This window comes from Arvicanthis niloticus, chromosome 28, assembly GCF_011762505.2.
Source record: "Arvicanthis niloticus isolate mArvNil1 chromosome 28, mArvNil1.pat.X, whole genome shotgun sequence".
NCBI classification, from domain to species: Eukaryota; Metazoa; Chordata; class Mammalia; order Rodentia; family Muridae; genus Arvicanthis; species Arvicanthis niloticus.
Window position 1 is genome coordinate 9,622,090 of NC_133436.1, and position 19,254 is coordinate 9,641,343.

The window sequence follows — 19,254 nt, forward strand, 5'->3', positions numbered from 1 at the left end:
TGGGTGCCAACTGGGACAGGGACCCACAAGGTCTAGGAACCAAGTACCAGCCCCTGAATGCCTCAGTGGTGGAGCCCTGTGGCAGGCCTGTGGACATTCCCTGTTCAGTGACAGGATGCTACTCTCAGCTGGCATCCGGTAGAGTGGCTTTAGCTTGGCATTTTGCTGCTAGCTCCTTCACCAAAGGAGGCTGAGTCAGGTACCCAAGGATGTACTAGCCAGGTTCATGCTACCAGTGGGGTGGGAAGGGGCTTATTCTCAAGAACATGAGTGAGTTCATGGTGACTGGGCACGCCCAGCCCCTGTGGTATTTTGAGTGAAAAATGTCACTCCATCAATTCAGGAATTTGAACACTTGGTCTTCAGTTGGTGGTACAGTTTGAGGAGGTTACAGAACTTTGGGGATGTGGAGCCTTGTTTGAGGATGAAGAGTGTCACTTGAGGTGCTCTATAAGAGTTTGAACCCTCAGCCCACATCTAGCTTGCCTGCTCTGCTTTCCGTGTGCCCCTGAGATGTGATCTCCAAATTTCTTGTCCCTGCATGAATAGCTCCATGGTGGACTAGCCCTGTGGAGTCAGTCACAATAAACACTTCCATGAGTTGTTTCTGATCAAGGTGTTTTCTCACAGCCACAAAAAAGTAACAAAAAGACACACACCTTGGCCCGAAGAGGATACCATCTGGCATTCTGTGCCGCACTGTCCTCAAAGTCCCATGTGGCCAGAGGAAGGATCACTTCTCCAAGGAACACCCTCCGGGCAAGAGTACCTAGGTGCCACACAGAGACCTGAAGCCTCCGGGTCACCAGCTGGGCAAGGTCCACTTGATACTGCAGATGCAAGGACAAGGTTGTTATAGCCAAGTCTCCTAGACCCACCCTCAGGCCTGCACAGGCTGAGCCCTGAGACTCGGCGGCAGCCAGAGCCCAGGTGTCGTCAGGGTGAGCCAAGCCGCTTGGATCCAGTGGTCAAGACAGAAGACCTCTTTGCCTGCATGCCAAGTGCCTTGTGACCCTCCCCACCGCTACACACACACACACACACACACACACACACACACACACACACACAAACAGAGCCTAGTTCTCAGCCCCTCCCACCCCTATTCCCACGGACACCTTGTCCTATTTCTCAGAACGTGGCCAGGATGAAGGTCTCAGCCTAGCTCAAGACTGCTGGAAATGGAACCAAGAACTGTGTCAACGCAGGATTTGCCCTTCCACGGGGCCACCCTATACCAAGCCAGTATTAGCCCAAAATACTCAAGCTCAGACTTGATTTCTAAAAATGCAGTGGGACCATAATTGGATATAAAAGATAGGTGTGACATGCATCATGTCCTGCGATCTGTCCCCAGTACCACAGTAAAAATAAATAAGCAAACAAGCTAACAAACAAATCCATCCTCAGTACCACAATAAAATAAACAAATGGATGAATGAATGAATGAATGAATGAATGAGCTTTCATGCCTGCAGTTATGTTTATCTTGGATAGAAATGTATGTGAGTGGAAGGTGGGAAGAGAGATCAGGACTGTAGGTGACACAGGGCCCTTCTGCAGGCTGTGCCACCACATGGAACACTCCTCCTCAGCCTCTGAGAACCTAGATTTCAGTCTGCACATTGTACTTTCTCTGATAATGAATACAGGGCAGGCTGCTGGGCCCTGGTCTTGTACTATGTGTCTTTGGCCTCCACAGGTACAAGTGAAGCCAAGACCATGAATCCTTCATTGAAGGAGGGTGTGGCCCTCAGCCTGGAAGCTATCAGTGGTGGGTGGCACTGCCACCCATACGTCCAGCCCTGACCTCTCACAGTTGACCTTTGCATCATACTGCCTACTCTAGGGTTGTGGCATGGTGTGGGTACACGTGCACTCTCTCCAGTTGGGTTTTGTGGCCTCTTTTCCACTCTCTGTACCTTTCTTTCCCTTTGAGGGACAAGATGGGAGGAAGACTGGAACTAGAACACTGTCTGCTTTTGCAGACAGAGGGAGGTGGTAGTAATAGGTACCAGCCACCCCCACCCTGCCCTTCTGGCTGGCCTTCTCTCTGGGGTCTATGAGGCTATATGGGTCTAATCACTCTTAAGCCATGTTTCTATTCCACAACCCTTGGCGATCTCACTGTGTAACTCTGGCTGGCCTGGAACTCACTATGTAGACCAGGCTAGCCTCAGACTCACAGAAGTCAGTTGTCTCTGCCCCCCACGTGCAGGCTCCCTGCTCCATCTCTCTCTCTGTCAACCAACCAACCATATCATTCTGCTAACTCATCCTGCCACCTCTGCAGGGCTGTGCTTGCTGCCTTGTGAGAAACTATTCCAAGAAGCACTAGCTACGGGGCCATGGTGGAATGGGGCCACAGTGTCGCCTGAGGGCCATTCCTTAAGCACTCACTCTGCAGCCACTTGTTGGACTCCCTGAGACACTGAGGCATTTCCTGGACCTTGATGGTTGCTCACCCCTATCTGATGAACAGGACTTCTCTCCTCCAGTAGCCTAACTTACTGGTCAGACAAGAACTAGCTTCCATTGTGCTCTCCAAAGCCCACACCAGCGGCCTGGAGCTGCTGTAGACTATGGGGTCTGACATCGTCAGAGAACGAGAGCAGACAAGGACGAAACACCCAAATCTACTATGTCTGTTCCCCTCAGATTCTCATTCAGAGAGAGAGTCTCACAGGGAATAGAAACCTCCCTGGAACCCAGAGTAGCCCCCAAGAAACATTTTGTTCAGAAAACTGTGACAACTGAATTTTAGAGGCTCAACTTTGTGTTTTTGGATGTATTTGTGTAGGTGTGCAGTGTGTGTGACCTGTAGTGTATAATGTATATCACATGTCTGTGTGTTACAGTATGTATTGTGTAGGTGTATGTGCATATGGAGGCCAGAGATTGACATTAAGTGTCTTCCTCAATTGTTCTCCGTTTTCTCTTTTGAGACGGGATCTCTCAGCTTAGCCTAATGCTGATTGGCTGGGCTGGCTGACCAATGAGCTCCAGGGATCCTCCTGCTTCTGTTCCCAAGCACGGAGGCTATACACATGTGTCACAACTGTCTTTTTACATAGGTGCTGGGTCCTCATGCTTGTGCGGCAGGCACCTACCAGCTCAGCCATCTCTCTGGACCAAGCCTCAACCTTGGTCTACACACTTAGGACTAGATGGGGGTAATCAGGGTAGGATGGCTGTTGGCCTACACACAGGGGAGGTTCTCACTGCCGTCTTTCCTTGGTTTTACAAACCCCCTAGATGCCAAACCCAGATGAAGTAAAGTACAGGTTCCTATCACTTTTTTAAAAGACTGACTTGGAACTCACAATGAACAGCAGGCTGGTCTTGAACTCAGAAAGATCCGTCTGCCTCTGTCTCCCTTGTGCTGGGAGATTAAAGGCGGGCACTACCATGCCTGACTGCAGGAATTTCTTCAAGAATAAGTTTAGTCTGTGTTAGAACACTGTAAGATTAAATTAAAGACATTATCCTTTCATATTGATCTAAAAGATTGCCAAAGACCATAAAATATTTCTAACAGACTATAATTGTGGCTTCTTTGAGATCTTGCGTGCAATTTAAATAAAGCAGGTAAGACTTTTAAAAGTTGAATTACATAATCAAATACTTATCTACAATAGTTGCTGTCTAATTTCTTGGGCCTTAGTTTTACACAAAATACCTTGTTAGGCTTATGATGATTATTTCAATATCAACCTAGTATGTACCGGGCGGCACATATTTTCAAAAGTCTCCCAGAGAGCAATCAGCCTGCAGGCGGTGATTTGCATGTGGGTGGCCAGCAGACTGAAGTGTGTGGGAACAGGGCATTTTGGGCCCTGCCCACACCTGCTGAGTCAGTGTCTGCAATTTAAAAACAAAACATGGGATTCCTACCCCCATGGACCTTTCCAGGACAGCTTCTCCATTGTGAGTTCCTGCTAACTCCCCAAATCTAATTTCCCGTTGGCAAGTGAAGATTCTAATACTACCCTCAATGTGTACATGAAGCATCTGGCCAGAGCGGAGACCACAAAACAATGGCTATTATTATTATTATTTAATGAATTCAAGGCGCTGTTCCAGCCCCCATATGGCCCCTGACTGCCACTACTTGCCAAGAAAGGCAGACAAAGCCCTCTTCCTTTGATGGTGCCAGACAGCAGGACTTTGGAGCTGCCAGTCCTGGCTGGGGTTTCCTTAGGTCCAAGCTGCCCACGGTTGGAGCAGCCTCAGCCCATGGTGGGACTTCCTCGGCTTCAGATGAGATTCTGAGGCTCTGGCTCTGCTAAAGCATAAACCTGCTTCTTAAAAGCACAGAAAATAAAAATTCAAATGATTCCTTCATAATTTTTGTCTTTGTGCATGTGTGATATGTATAAAATGTGTCTAAATGACATCTGTAAGGTATGTGTGTGTAGGACATGTGTCTACACATGAAGTGAGTACATCAAGGTCCAGGCACTTGCTGGGATGCCCATGAAGGTCAGGAAAAGTCTCATCCCTGATCTTCACCCTCTGCCTCATCTGAGATGGGGGGATGCCCATGAAGGTCAGGAAAAGTCTCATCCCTGATCTTCACCCTCTGCCTCATCTGAGATGGGGTCTCTCTTGTCTTGCCACGGTGTCTCCAGGCTAGCTGGCCTGCCTGCTTCTAGGGACCCTGTCTCCACCTCGCATCTTGCTGTAAAACACCGAGATCATAGCAAATGGCACACACCTGGCTTTATGTGGCTGCTGAAGACTTTAACCTACTGAGACATCTCCCTGGTCTATTTGTTCTTTTATAAAAAGGACATATTTCTCATTAAGAAAAGAAAGAAAGAAAAGAAACCTGTGGCTTCCATCTATTCCAATAAAAAGGCACTTCTGTGAAGACTGAAACCCAGAAGCTTCATTCCCAGAATCCTCTGCTCGAGAACACTGTTCTGATATTCAGGCAAATGTTACAAGACAAACCAATCTTTCAAGTCACCCTGTGCCTGCTTGTTAGCTTGAGACGTGCGTTTTCTTAGAAATCATTAATCCAAAGCTTTTTTGGAATCCAGCAGAGTCCAAAGGCTGACATCTACCTCCTGTCAGCTGGGCACTGATTGAACCATAGGTGACTGCAGTTCTATGTAACTGACTCAAGCCTTACAAAGAGGCATGCTGGACTCTGACCCTAGCTAGGCCCAGCCTGGGGTGGGGAGCACTCAGGAATGTTTTCCCCGCCTGGCCCATACCTTCAAGGTTTCCTCAAAAGTCGGGTCCAGAGTGTTCTTTTGGACTCGTGTCTTGCGTTTTCCCTGGGAGGATCTGTCAGGCAGCAGGTAGGTCTTGACATACCTAGTGGGAAGAGGCAGAAAGACAAAGGGAGACCTCAGCATGGGGAGGACAGAGTTCAGGGGAGCAGAATGCAGCATCAGTGGATCCTCTGCCCTGCTTCCCTGCTGGACCTTGAGTTGATGGACAAGGTTTAGTGCATTCTAACGTGTGTGTGTGTGTGTGTGTGTGTGTGTGTGTGTGTGTGTGTGTGTGTGTCTTAGTTAGGGTTTTACTGCTGTGAACAGACACCATGACCAAGGCAACTCTTATAAGGACAACATTTAATTGGGGCTGGCTTACAGGTTCAGAGGTTCAGTTCATTATCATCAAGGTGAGAACATGGCAGCATCCAGGCAGGCATGGTGCAGGAGGAGCTGAGAGTTCTACATCTTCATCTGAAGTTTGCTAGTGGAAGACTGACTTCTAGGCAGCTAGGATGAGGGTCTTAACGCATACATCCACAAGGGCACACCTACTCCAACAAGGCCACACCTCCTAATAGTGCCACTCCCTGGGCCAAGCATATATAAACCATAACAATGTCTAATGTCTTTCTTAATTGTCCTTAACATTGCTTGCTATCATCATCATCATCACCATCATTGTCACCATCACCATCATCACCATCATCACCACATCACCATAACTATTGCCATCACCATCTCCATCATCATCGTCACCACATCAACATAACTACCATCATTATCACCACCACCACCACCACCACCACCACCATTGGGTCTCTAGACTTGTTTGCAAGCCCCAGAGCTCTTCCCGTCTCTACTTCTTTATCCATAGGATTGCAGATATACACCAACACACACAGCTTTTTTTTTTTTTTTTTTTTTTTTTTTTTTTTTTTTGCATTTCTGAGAAAATTTTATTGTTTCTTTGGATAAAATTTATTTTCCAGGAAGGATGATCCCATCATACTTCTGCTGGAACCAGCGCATGGCCTCCTCTTTGCTGATTCTGTGTTTGGCCCCAATGCAGCCTGTTCTGCGCTTCTTGTCTGCGATGCTGAAACCTGGCCTACCCAGCACCACATAGAAGTCCAGGCCGTATTTGCTTGGGTCATATTTGATGCCCAGGTCAATGTGTTCCTGAATTCCAAAACCAAAGTTTCCAGTATCTGAGAAGTTATTTTTTCGTAACTCGTATTCCCGCACCTTCAGGCCTTTCTCCAGAATCTCCTCTGCCTTGGCTCCGCGGACTGTGCAGTGAACAGCAATCTTCTCATTTCTCCGGATGCCAAAGGACCTGACAGTGTACCTAGCTTTGGAGAACACAGGGGTCTGGCCTGTGAGTTGCTCCAACACCTTGGCTGCCCGGGTCAGTCTGTCTCCGCTCTCCCCAACACAGATATTGAGGCAGAGCTTGCGGATGCGAAGTTCCCGCATGGGGTTCTTTTCACCTTGATCTTGCGCCATGGTGGAGAACAGGAAGAGAGAGTGCCCACACACAGCTTTTTACATAGATGTTGGGGATCCAAACTCAGGTCCCAAAGCTTGCAGAGTTGTTTGCTGACTGAGACACCCCCTATAGGCCAAGTGCTGTGTTATGGCAGGATACTTATTCTGCTACATTGTATTCGCAATGGAGCTCCATGATTAGGTAGTAGAAGAGGAGGTGGAGCTGGGAGAAAAAGAGAGAAAGGGGAGGGGAGAAAGAGAGGAAGGGGAGGAGGAGAAGGAGGCTATCGGCCATGGAGAACCACAGATGGGTTGAAAACTGTCCTGGGTAGCAACTTCTATTGAAAGGCTAGATATTGGGTAACAACTCTGATTGTGTGGGCATCTTGTTGACTGAGCATTTCTAAATATATAAATCCTTTAGATAATCATTAAGCTTTAAGAGTCTCAATTCTACCAGATACTGTGAGGATACTGGCAGAGCCATCCCCCGTGCTGGCATCTCCTGGGTGCTAGGGCCTGCGCATCTAGCTAGCCGGAGCCCTGGTCAGAGCCGAGGAGCAGCGAGAACTTGGTGGCTGCCCGGGGAACAAGCTGGATCAGGCACTGAGTTCTAAATATCCCCCTACACTGTGTGAGTAACTTCTGATTCCCACAGCTTTGGCCAGGCGTTCAGCGTGTAACCTTCTGGGATATCCTTATGACTACAGGTAAAGCTCCTTGCCCTTGCTCTCTCAAGCCCTGCTTCTAGAATCAGTCTCAATTCTTCATCCACTGTTTGATGATGAGTGCAGAACCAGATGTTCCAAGTACATGCTGGGACCCCTCTTTCCACCTCCATCCACTGTCACCCTTGAGCCCTCAGAACTGAGGAGGAGAATGGAAACCCAGGGACCTCAAAGACTGAACTTCCCAACTAAGGATCCTGCTTTTAATCTGTGGAAGTAGAACTGTTCATCTACACAATTCTGTGACTTGCTTTTGTCGGCACACTGAGACTCATCACCACAGCTGACCTGGCCTGGTCCTTCATTTTCCTGCATGTCGTTACTATGTTAGTTATCCACATACTGTATTAGTTACCACGACTCTTTAGCCTCTTAAGATTCTTCATGTCTTAGTTTTTGTTATTATAAATAAGTCTATATTGCTGACACATACATGCAAAGGACACAAAACTAGAAATGGCAGGGTTTATGCTAATAAGCATTTTCAACTAGGCTACATCCCCAGCCCATAAGAATGCTGTCAGTTTTAATAGATCAGGTCAAATTCAATCTCTTTAAAATAAAAGGAACTATTTAGAAGCCAGGCTTGGTAGCATGGTGCCTTTAATCTTAGCACTTGGAAGGCAGAGGCAGGCAGATATCTGTGAGTTCAAGGCCAGCTTGGTCTACAAAGCAAGTCCCAAATAGCCAGGGCTGTTACACAGAGGAACTGTGTCTTGAGAAACAAACAAGTCAGCAAATAAAACAGAACAAAACTCAAAGAACTATTTGGTTTCATTCCTGATATTAGTATTTCTCTTTATCTTGATAGATTAGCTACATGTTTTCCAATATCACTAACCTTTACAAAAAGCTTACATTTGGCTTTTGATTTATTTTTTCTGTTACCTGTACATTTCCTATCCTTAAAATTAATTTGCTCTTTCTCAGGTATTTTTTAGGTCTATCTATCTAATGTGTATGATAACACTGTAGCTGTCTTCAGACACTGCAGAAGAGGGCATTGGATCCCATTACAGATGGTTGTGAGCCACCATGTAGTTGCTGGAAATTGAACTCAGGACTTCTGGAAGAGCAGTCAGTGCTCTTAATCTCTGAGCTATTTCTCCAGCCCCATTTTTTTTTTTAAAGCATTTAAAGGTTAATTTCTCCTTTGTAAATATAAACATTGCTTTGACTAAATACCTCAAATTTTGAAGTGTGAAAGTCAGGGGGTATTTTAGAACCAAGATTATTCCAGATCCCTGGGGCTATGGGGCCCACAAAGGAACAGAAGCTGACACCAGGTGATAAGGGGATCATTATGAAAAATTGTAATCACTATATAAATTTGTATTTTGAGGGATAGGCAAGACTGAGGATCTATTGAAGGCTTCAGAATGGAGTTTGATTAGCTCATCAATTCATTGCTTTTCCTACCATCACTTGCAAGCTAGTAATTAAAACAATTGAGAGGAGAAAACTCCTTGCCTTAAGCCATACCAGAAAAATAATTCTACTACTTCTGAGAAGATCTAAGTGTAACACACACACACACACACACACGTTGCATTTGGATCCTGAGTCCAATTCCCAGCACCCACATGGTGGCTCATAACCATGCATAATGGGATCTGATGCCCTCTTCTGGCATGCAGGCGTACATGCAGATAGATCACTCATATGTAAAGAAATCAATCTTGAAAAAGAAAAGGCTCAGAAAATTTATCACACCAAATTGTCTCCATGAAAAGTCATCACAAATAACCTAGAAGTAATAGCTGGAATAGGTCATGTAAAATATATATATAACAGAGCTGGAGAGATGGCTCAGTGGTTAAGAGCACTGACTGCTCTTCCAAAGGTCCTGAGTTCAACTCCCAGCAATCACATGGTGGCTCACAACTATCTGTTATGGGATCTGATGCCCTCTTCTGGTGTGTCTGAAGACAGCTACAGTGTACTTGTATAAATAATAAATAAATAAATATATATATATATATATATGTATATATATATATGTATATGTATATACATATATATATCAGATGCAGAGCTTTCCCTAATTTAAACAAGGAATTCAGTCTATTTTAAATAGTGTTTTAAATAGGGCTGAGGTCTAGACTAGCTCATCAGTGGAGTATGTGCCCAGCATGCACAAAAAAAACCAAAGGGCTGGGGATGAACTGAATAGAAGTTCAGCGAAAGAGAATATGTTTTGTACACATGAGGCCCTGCATCAATCTATGTGCGCGCGCGCACACACACACACACACACACACACACACACACACGCAAACAACAAAACCAAACCAAGCCACAGCCCAACGACATGAACAGAAAGAACCTTTGCTTTTCTCTGCTAGTTCTCACCTTTCGATAATAATGACATTTCCCTTTATGTCAGTGGGGAGATTCTAAAAAATTCTTTTATGAGGGACTGAGGAGACAGCTCGGGGGTTAACAACACTTGCTGCTTCACAGAGGAGCTGAGCTCAGTTCCCAGCACCTACACAGTAACTCCAGTTCTATGGGGTCCAATACCCTCTGTCCTGGGGTTTTGAATGAGATAGGCTCACATGTTTGAATACTTTGTCCCCAGTTGGTGACCCTGTTTGGAAAGGATTAGGAGGTGTGGCTCTGTTGGAGGAGGTGTGTCCCTGGGGCAGGCTTTGAGTTTCCAAAAGAAGTGTCAATTCCATCTTGATCAGTCAGTCTCTCCCTCTCCCTCTCCCTCTCCCTCCCTCCTCCCTTCCCCTCCCTCCCCCTCTCCCTTGAGCATTTGTGGTAGTTTGTTTATGCTTGGCCCAGGGAGTGGCACTGTTAGGAGGTGTGGCCTTGTTGGAGTTGTGTCACTGTGGGTGTGGGCTTAAGACCCTTGTCCTAGTTGCCGGGAAGTCAGTATTCTGCTAGCAGCCTTCAGGTGAAGATGTAGAACTCTCAGCTCCTCCTGCACCATGCCTGCCTGGATGCTGCCATGCTCCCGCCTTGATGATAATGGACTGAATCTCTGAACCTGTAAGCCAGCCCCAGTTAAATGTTGTCCTTATAAGAGTCATGCATTTCTTCAAATCAGTAAAGTCCTAAGACCCGCATCCAAATTCCCATGTATGCTAATGTCCGCAAAGCCAGATTCTGATGCTATATTGACCAATCTTTACCCTTGCATGAGCAAAAGTCCTATTGAAGTACCACCACTGTCTGATGCCAAAATTTCAATTAAAAAACAAACAAACAAACAAACAAACTGCAACAACTTACGGGTTGCACTTTCTCTTCTTTTCTTCTCCATAGGCGAGATTCTTACAGGTCTTGATGCATATCTCTAAAGAATGGCTTTTGATGCAGTAATGAATGGCAAACTCTATTTCTCCAGTGACATTAGCATTGTCAAAATTCCCCATCTCCGTGCAGGTGCTGCTGATACTCACTAAGCTTCCCTGAAATCAATGGTGGACGGACATAATACATTACTTCACAGTTAACACATAGGTTACAGTTCCGCTTTCATGACGAACAGAGAAAGATAATACTGATCTCAGAGTTTTGAAGACAACTCCATGAAATGTCTTACGTCGGTGGACTGGGCAGAGCTAATGATAAATTATATTTAAATTTTACGGGCACCTAAAATAAAAATGAAATTACCGTCTAATATTAGAACAGTCTAAGCTTAAATGGCCCGTGAAGGTGTGTACGTACCTGAGCATGCCTGTACCTCAAAGATTGAGTCATCTTATCACTATTAAATATACTTGACTGCTTAAATTAAATATACTTAATTTGTGAGCAGTCCCTCTCAGCATGTTGACATTATAGAAACAGTGAAGCCTCAATAATTTCTCCTTCTAGTACCCAACTGGCTCCTCTATACTGTAAAGCTCTCTGAGAAGAACCCAAGAAAGCCTATAGCAGACAGCGAGAACCAGCAGAAAGTGATAAAAAATCAAACCAAACCGTCTCAAAGGTCCTGGAACCTGAATTAACTAAAGCCAAGACTATAGTCAGAATGCAGAAAAATGCTGTCTGACCATGTGACTGCCAGAATAGAAAACAACTTTAAAACGGTATACGTTCAAGGACACGCAGGACAGTGTGGCGGCGAGAATGAGCGAGAGTTAAGAACAGAGACTGGGGAGATATGGAGAGAGGTTGTAAAAGAAGCGAGGAGAAGGAAGGCGTGGAGCAACCGCAGAGCTAAAGAATTCTAGTTGTCACAACATCTGTACTGCAGCTGCAGCTCAGCAACGAAGCGCTTGCCTAGGCTTTAGCAGAAGCACAAGGCCCTGGGTTCTATGCCCAGGCCTGGGAAAAAACCCCAAGGGGCCCTTTGCCTAGGAAATCGGCCCAGGAGGAGAAGTACTTTGCCCTCTGCACAAAGTTCTTTGGAGGTGGCTGCTGATACTCACACCGGGGCCTTGTCTGGGGCTCAGTTCTGTTTTCCCCAGAACAGAGGCTGCAAGCCCTGAGCAGCGAATCGAGCCCACCTAAAGGTTCTGGCCCAACAGAGCAATGCAGATTGGCTGCCTGATTCCTGTGAGTGTCCCTGGCACTGTCCGTCTTAGAGACAAAAGCCAACTCTCATCAGAGCAAAGAACACCCACACGCCAGTGGTCATGGATCTCACTTGCTAGGGACCACCCCCAACCCCACAGGCCATGATTTCATCCACTATAACCACAAGCAGAGCCCAGAGCCTGCCCACCTCACAAAGGCAGAAAATCTAGAAAAATTATGGGTATGGTTTTTTTTTTTTTAATTTATAAATTCCAATAACCCACAACACATGGGAAAGTACTACAAAGTAGGTTAGTGGGTGACAGGCAGACTTTCACCCCAGCCTGAGCCCCGCTGGCTGTGTGGTCTCCAGCAATTTCCCTCCTCGTATTAGTCCTTCCTTTTCCTATTGAACACAGGCTGCTTCAAAACCACCTGCCAGTCAACTTCGTTTTTCCTTATGGTTTTATTAGATAGCTACTGTCAGCCCCTTCAAAATATTCTACCTTATTTTAGTGTTCACACAGTTCAAAGGGTTTTATGTGCTTAGGAACCATAGCCTGTTTTCTGTTTGGCTGCTACCAAATTTCCAAAACTAAGACAATTATAAGCAACACTGTCCTGGACATCTAGAGGTGCACATTTGGGGCAACATTCAGGGCACTCTTTAAAATTATTTCCTGTCTATTAAGTTTCTCAAGAGAACCGGCAGAGCTAGGAGTGAAATGCCGAGGTAAGGGGTGTGTCCAGCAAGCACAAGGTCCTAGGGCAGAAGCCAGGAGAAGACACCTCAAGGCTTTTGAATATATTTGTACATCTCCAACTGCACCCCAGGGAAGCTGCTGCCATCTCTGTTCACCATGTTTTCAGATGCCTGCCGGTCTGGGCTCCTGCTTTGAAAATTTTAGATATTATTAACATCATCCCAAAATAACATTTTGCTTTAATTTTGCCCTGATTCCACTACTTGGGAGGTTGGGTAATTAATTGTCTCTATTTGTTGCCCATCTCTGTGTGTAAGTGGAGATCTCATAAGCCTTTTCTAGCCCAACCCCCTATGTCTCAGAGTTGTGAATCCTCCCTGAAAGGGTGGAAAACATCTTTGGACAAGAAATAACAAAGTGGTTATTTGCCTGATGGAAGTTTGAATCCTTTAGGCAAACACAGCTTTGGTTTAAAAGATGTTTTGTTGAGACAACAATCTAATCTCACCATCATAAATTTGAAGGGTACACACCAGGGGAAAAAATCAGAAGGGTTGAGAGAGGAGTGTCTTATTGAGTTTAAGCCAAAAGAAACTATTCTCTAAAAATAAAAGGCCTAACACATTGGCTCCCTCCTCAGTGTAGCGGCCCCAACTCTTCCTAAAACACCTTCTAAAATTCACTTTCTTGTATAATGTTTATATGTATAGATGTGTGTTCATGTGAAGGCACACATGCCACTGCACACATGTGAGAGTCAAGAGGACAACTGTGGGTGTCGGTCCTCACCTTCTGCCTTATTTAAACCAGGCTAGCTGGGCCTGAGCTTTAGGGTAGTCTCCTGTCTCCACCTCCCATCTCACTGTAGGGGTGTTGGGATTGTGGACACATGCCACAGCACCTGGCTTTTATAGGGCTCCGGGGATTTGAACTCTGGCCATCAGGGGTATAAGTTTTACCCACTGAACCATGTCCTCTGCCCAACCTTAGAAACCTCTCAAAAGTTTTCCAGGCAGGGGTTAGCTATAGGGAGAGAAGAAACAAGAACAGTGCAAGTAAGAAACCACTTCATACAAGAGCTCAACAAGCCTGTGGGTCCTATCTGATATTCCTGGGCTAGTTGGCCTCAAGTCCTGAAGCCCCCTGTAGGACTCTGGTAAACCATCTGAGCCCTGGGCTTTCAGGTTGCTGAGTTGTAATATGTACTAGCAGTGCCCACCACAGGGTCACATGACAATGTATGGGATGAGAAGCTATCAGTGCAGGCTTTCAGAGAGCATGATAGCTGACATATAATCTGGTATTTACCAAGGGTCACTTGAGTGACAGACACAGCCCAGGGAGCTTGGGAATTACATTCTAATGAATAGCTGGTGAAAGGCAGGAAAGTGAAGTACATCTTACTTAGAAGATGCTAAGGGCCGGGCGGTGGTGGCGCACGCCTATAATCCCAGCACTTGGGAGGCAGAGGCAGGTGGATTTCTGAGTTCGAGGCCAGCCTGGTCTACAGAGTGAGTTTCAGGACAGCCGGGACTACTCAGAGAAACCCTGTCTCGAAAAACCAAAAAAAAAAAAAAAAAAAAAAAAGAAGATGCTAAGGATATGATAAATGTGGAGCTTCCACTGGGGTGAGAACACAGCTTGGAAGGCTCGTGATGAAGCTGGAAGCAGTCCCTTAACAGGCTGAATCTGCCACTGCTTTGCTCTTGGCATCCCACCTTCTGGAGCCATACATTTCTATCATTTTTAAATTACCAAGTCAGTGGTGCTTTGAGATAGCAACACAGAACAGATCAAAGTTACTGTTGACTGAGGCCTCATGTTCCCTCAGCAAATTTCTAGGCATTTGGTTTTGTTTAGTACATGAGTGAATAGGTGATCCCGTCCAGAATCTAGAATCTAGAATAGTTGATCCCTGTCTAGAAACTGAACAGATTTTAAACATTATGAAGCCATCTTGAAAAGGAAGAATAAAACTTGAAGACTTACACCTCCAAACTTATAAACAAAGCAAGGTTCTCTGGGCATGAGGACAGACCTAGTGACCAGGGAGAACCGAGTCCAGAACAGGGAGCATGCTCAGTAAGACCCCAAAAGGACCAAGTCTTTAGAGGAACGACAGTCTTTTTACAGGGGATACCATATTGAATAAATAGCCACATAAAACTAGCCTTGCCCTGTGCATTTTACCAAATGGCTAGGCAGGGGACAGATGAAAACACGAAAGAAAACTTTTTACTAAAGCTTCTAGACAAGATGGGGCACTATCTTTACAGCTCATGAAGATACAAACCACAGGAATACCCACAGAAGAAAATCTTGATAAAGGGGACCATTAAAATGCTTCCACTGGGGGTGGTGGCACACACCTTTAATCCCAGCACTTGGAAGGTAGAGGGAGGGAGATCTCTGTGAGTACCAGGACAGTGTGGCCTATACAGTTAGTTCCAGGCCAACCAGAGCCATATACAGAGACTCTATCTCAAAACAAAACACTTTATTATAACTTTTCTTTAACACACACCATTGTTTTGTTACTGTTCTGGTTTGCTTTCTGCTGCTGTGATAAAATCTATAACCTAAAGCAGCTTAGGGAGCAGAGAGTTTATTTCAGCTTATAGTCCACAGTCCATCAGGAAGGGGCCAGGGCAGGAGCTTAAGGCAGGAACCAGGAGACAGGAACTGAAGCTGAGATCACAGAGGTACACTGCCTGGTGGTTTGCTCAGCTTGCTTTCTGACACAACCCGGGACTACCCAACCATCAGTGACACCACCCACAAAGGACTGGGCCTTCCTTTGGTCATTTACCAAGAAAATGCCCAACAAACTTGTCCATGGGCCAATCTGATGGAGGCAGTTCCTCAATTGAGGCTCCCTCTTTTCAGATGACTCCACTTTGTATCAAGTTGACAAAAACAAACCTGCACAGTTAATCGATTACTTTCTGAAGATATAAAGATGTTCTCAACAAGATGATATTTTTTAAAAAGGTGAAAAGACAGCCTCAACATGTCCTCAGGCTTTTCCTAACCCCAAACCTAACCGAAAATCACCTCCAAGCTCCACTCTGACCCTCTGACCACAAGACAACAGTCTAGTCCTTCCCTTGAGTCTTAGACACGTATCTATTGATAGCACCATGACCAAGACAACTTATGGAAGAATGTGTATAGGGGCCTTGCAGTTTCAGAGGGTAAGTTCACAACCATCATTACTGGGGAGTATGGCAGGAGGCAGGCAGGCAGGCAGGCAGGAGGCAGGCAGGCAGAGTGCTGGAGCAGTAGCTGAGAGCTTATGTCTCATCCACAAGCATGAGGCAGAACAAATTAACTGGGAATAGCATGGGTTTTTTGAAACCTCAAGGTTTAAGCCAGTGACACTCCTCTGGCCAGGCCACACCTCCCAATCCTTCCCAAACAGTTCTACCAACAGAGGACCAAGCATTCAAACATATGAGCCTATGGTGGCCATTTGCATTCAATACACCACACCTTGTCTTCTAAGCTAGCTGGATCTGGTTTGGTTGGTTTCCTTCCCTGGTGCTGGGGATACAGCACAGACTTGTGGGGTATGCATGCCTGTGCTCTGCTCCTGAGCTACTTCTTTAGGCCCCAATATCTTGATAAACACACATCTTATAGAAACAGTATTGGGACAAGACTCACATGTCTTAAGCCTCCAGAGAAGACAGCGCTGTGTGTCGGACTGGACGGGGGAGTGTCTTGCTTCAAATCAGGGCTGGGAGGGTGTTTGGGATCTTGTTGATGGAATGCTTTCAGAATATCGGGTGTGCTGGCCTTCTGGAGAGAGCAAACACAAACATCATAGGCCTCATCCCCATCTGACTGAGAGTTCAACAAGCCCAGCCTGCAGGCAAGCCCAGCCTGCATATGTGAACTGCTGTCTCTTAGACACAACCTTCTAGCGGGGGAAGTCAGGAAACACATGTTTGGATGAATTTACACACCTATACACCAGCAGGGCCCTGAGGCAGAGTCATTGGGGATCGTTGTAAGCATTTGACAGGTGGGCTGTTTTGGAATACAAAAGTATTAAAGGAGTTTAAATTCTGCCTTTAATAATGATCATGATAGGCAATCATGTAAAATATAGTATTCACACTGATAAACAATTTTAATTCTAATGTACACATAAGGAGAAAAACATGCATCTTCAAATTGTATCTATTCTTTGTTTCTTTTGCTAGTGACTGATATTTCTTCTGTAATGATACAGCTGGTCTTCTTAGTGCTAACCCCTAACCTCAAGGGATAATTTCAGTTGAAGCTACGGAAGTAAAATAAAATGGCTAAGCTGGTCTCTGGTTGTTCCATGCTGAGTGTGTGATCACAGAGGACATCGGTGCAGTGGTGTCTACACGGCAGGCTGTCTGTCCACAGCCACCCCTGCACTTTCTTGCTTGGGTCCCTCAACTCTCACAACTCAGCAGCCAGCCTCTGGGCTGGGAGTGCCTGGGAGGCTTCTAGTTTGCTAGTGACTGATATTTCTTCTGTAATGATACAGCTGGTCTTCTTAGTGCTAACCCCTAACCTCAAGGGATAATTTCAGTTGAAGCTACGGAAGTAAAATAAAATGGCTAAGCTGGTCTCTGGTTGTTCCATGCTGAGTGTGTGATCACAGAGGACATCGGTGCAGTGGTGTCTACACGGCAGGCTGTCTGTCCACAGCCACCCCTGCACTTTCTTGCTTGGGTCCCTCAACTCTCACAACTCAGCAGCCAGCCTCTGGGCTGGGAGTGCCTGGGAGGCTTCTAGTCCACAGGCTTATGCAGCAGGGGAGGGACAAGCCAAGGATGTCACGTGACACCTACATTCAGAAGGTCAAGAGTGAGGCCTGGGGGAACTTGGGATACCCCACATGGGGCAGGGGCTGGGGGAGGCGCTGAAACATTGGCCTGCTCCTTCTGACCACATTGTACTCTGCAGCCTCGCTATCCAATGTCATCTTTAATGGAGACAGATTTTACAGAGCTGCTTTAAAGATGACATTAAATATCAACGTGGCCTCTCTACAGGGGACAATGCCTGGCTTGTGGTTAGCCTTCAGTCAGTGCCACCATCAGACCAGCTTGATCTGACTGCTAAGTGTCGTGCATCTTGGTCCCTTCCCTTGAGTACCACTTCTTCAGGCTTTCACTTATCCTCACAGGGGAAACTGAAGCAGCTTAAGACATAAGCAACATCTAAGCCCAGGTTCTACTCCTAGCACTGTCTTTCCCTCCCTATGAGCTGCTGGATGTGTGGCCTCTGAGTAAAGTTCAGGGTTTTGATCATGGTCACGGGAGCAAGCCTGTGATAAACTAGGGAACGGAGGCGCCATCTGCCCAGGACAAAGTGCTTTGGAAATAGACCTTATGCTAGCCCCCATCTGCCACCTGAAGAAAAGAGGTTGGCTCCAGGGATGCCACTGTGAGCCAATACTTGTTTGCACTTGGGAATTTCAAAAGCCCTGCTGAGTACATTTCAAATATTAGAGACACAAGTCATCGGAAAAGCGCCAGCCCCTGCCACCCCTTATCACCCAGAAGCTCAGCAGAGATGCCCCAGAGCCTCTGAATCTCATTCCCAGGGAGGACTCCATGATGTGGGAGTCTGCATTCCAAAAGCCTAATGACTCTCCTTCAGTCACAACTTACACCAGGAGTAGTTATTCCAGAGCTTAGGCTCCAAACCAAGATGAGACCAGTTTAGGCACAGCATCCTCATCTCCAGGCAGAAGCCCTGACCTCTCTAGGCCTCCGTGTCTCTCAGTGTGAAACGGGGCTGTAGTTAATACCCATTTTTGTAGGCTTGACAGTCACGTAAAGCTCTGGGTACAGAGTCTAGCACATCGTAACAAATGCTCAAGCTTAGAGACTCTCTCTGGGAGACTTAGATGGCAAGTTAGAGGCTGCAGTTTCTCACTGGCTGCATACAGGACTCCATGCTGGGCAAACACGAGATCATACCATTTTCTTTTTTACCAAGAGGCATCCTGGGCTCAGGGGGAAGGCAGCAGACAGAGGTAGGATGTGAGATCTCTAGATCGGGGGTTCTCACCCTTCCTAATGCTGCAACCCTTTAATACAGTTCCTCATGCTGTGGTGACCCCAACTATAAAGTTATTTTTGTTGCTATTCCATAACTGTAATTTTGCTCCTGCTACAAATCATGACTTATTTTTGGAGATAGAGCTTTGCCAAAGGGGTCGAGTCTCACAGGTTGACAGCCACTGCTGTAGAGTATGTTCTAGAAGGAAGGAGAGTTAAGCTCACCACTGTCTAAAAAAAAAAAAAAAAAAAAAAAAAAAAAAAAAAAAAAAAAGACAGTCTGGGGACATCTTGGATGGAGCCCACAGTCATAGAGGAGGGACATGGGTCCTGTAGAGCTCAGCAGATCAACAGCATTGGCCTGCCAACAGGTCACTGGGCTGGATTGGAACCCAGGCATTATCTGGAGTTCAGTGCCCCTGCTTTTGGCATAACCCACAAGGCAGAAAGCAGAGCGGTGGCTTTCCTTGCAGCTCTCCTTCCCCAGTGAGCCCTCTTGCTTTAGATCACAGGGCAGGAGCAACCTTCCCACTTGTCCGTGCATGTGCAGAGTTTGTTTTTCTTTCCACCAGAGGCCCAG

General features: G+C 46.1%; 1 protein-coding gene and 1 pseudogene across 1 annotated transcript in view; both read right to left on the reverse strand.

The window, feature by feature from the left end:
• Positions 1 to 19,254, reverse strand: part of Sytl3 (synaptotagmin like 3) — a 58,454-nt gene that overhangs the window by 4,096 nt on the left and 35,104 nt on the right. The window contains exons 8-11 of the mRNA XM_076926683.1: positions 16,291 to 16,425; positions 10,685 to 10,863; positions 5,223 to 5,325; positions 660 to 830 (exon numbers count right to left, since the gene is read on the reverse strand). Coding sequence (XP_076782798.1) covers positions 660 to 830; positions 5,223 to 5,325; positions 10,685 to 10,863; positions 16,291 to 16,425 — 588 coding nt within the window. The remainder of the gene's footprint in view (positions 1 to 659; positions 831 to 5,222; positions 5,326 to 10,684; positions 10,864 to 16,290; positions 16,426 to 19,254) is intronic.
• LOC143440065 (large ribosomal subunit protein uL5 pseudogene) lies at positions 6,171 to 6,928 on the reverse strand (annotated as a pseudogene).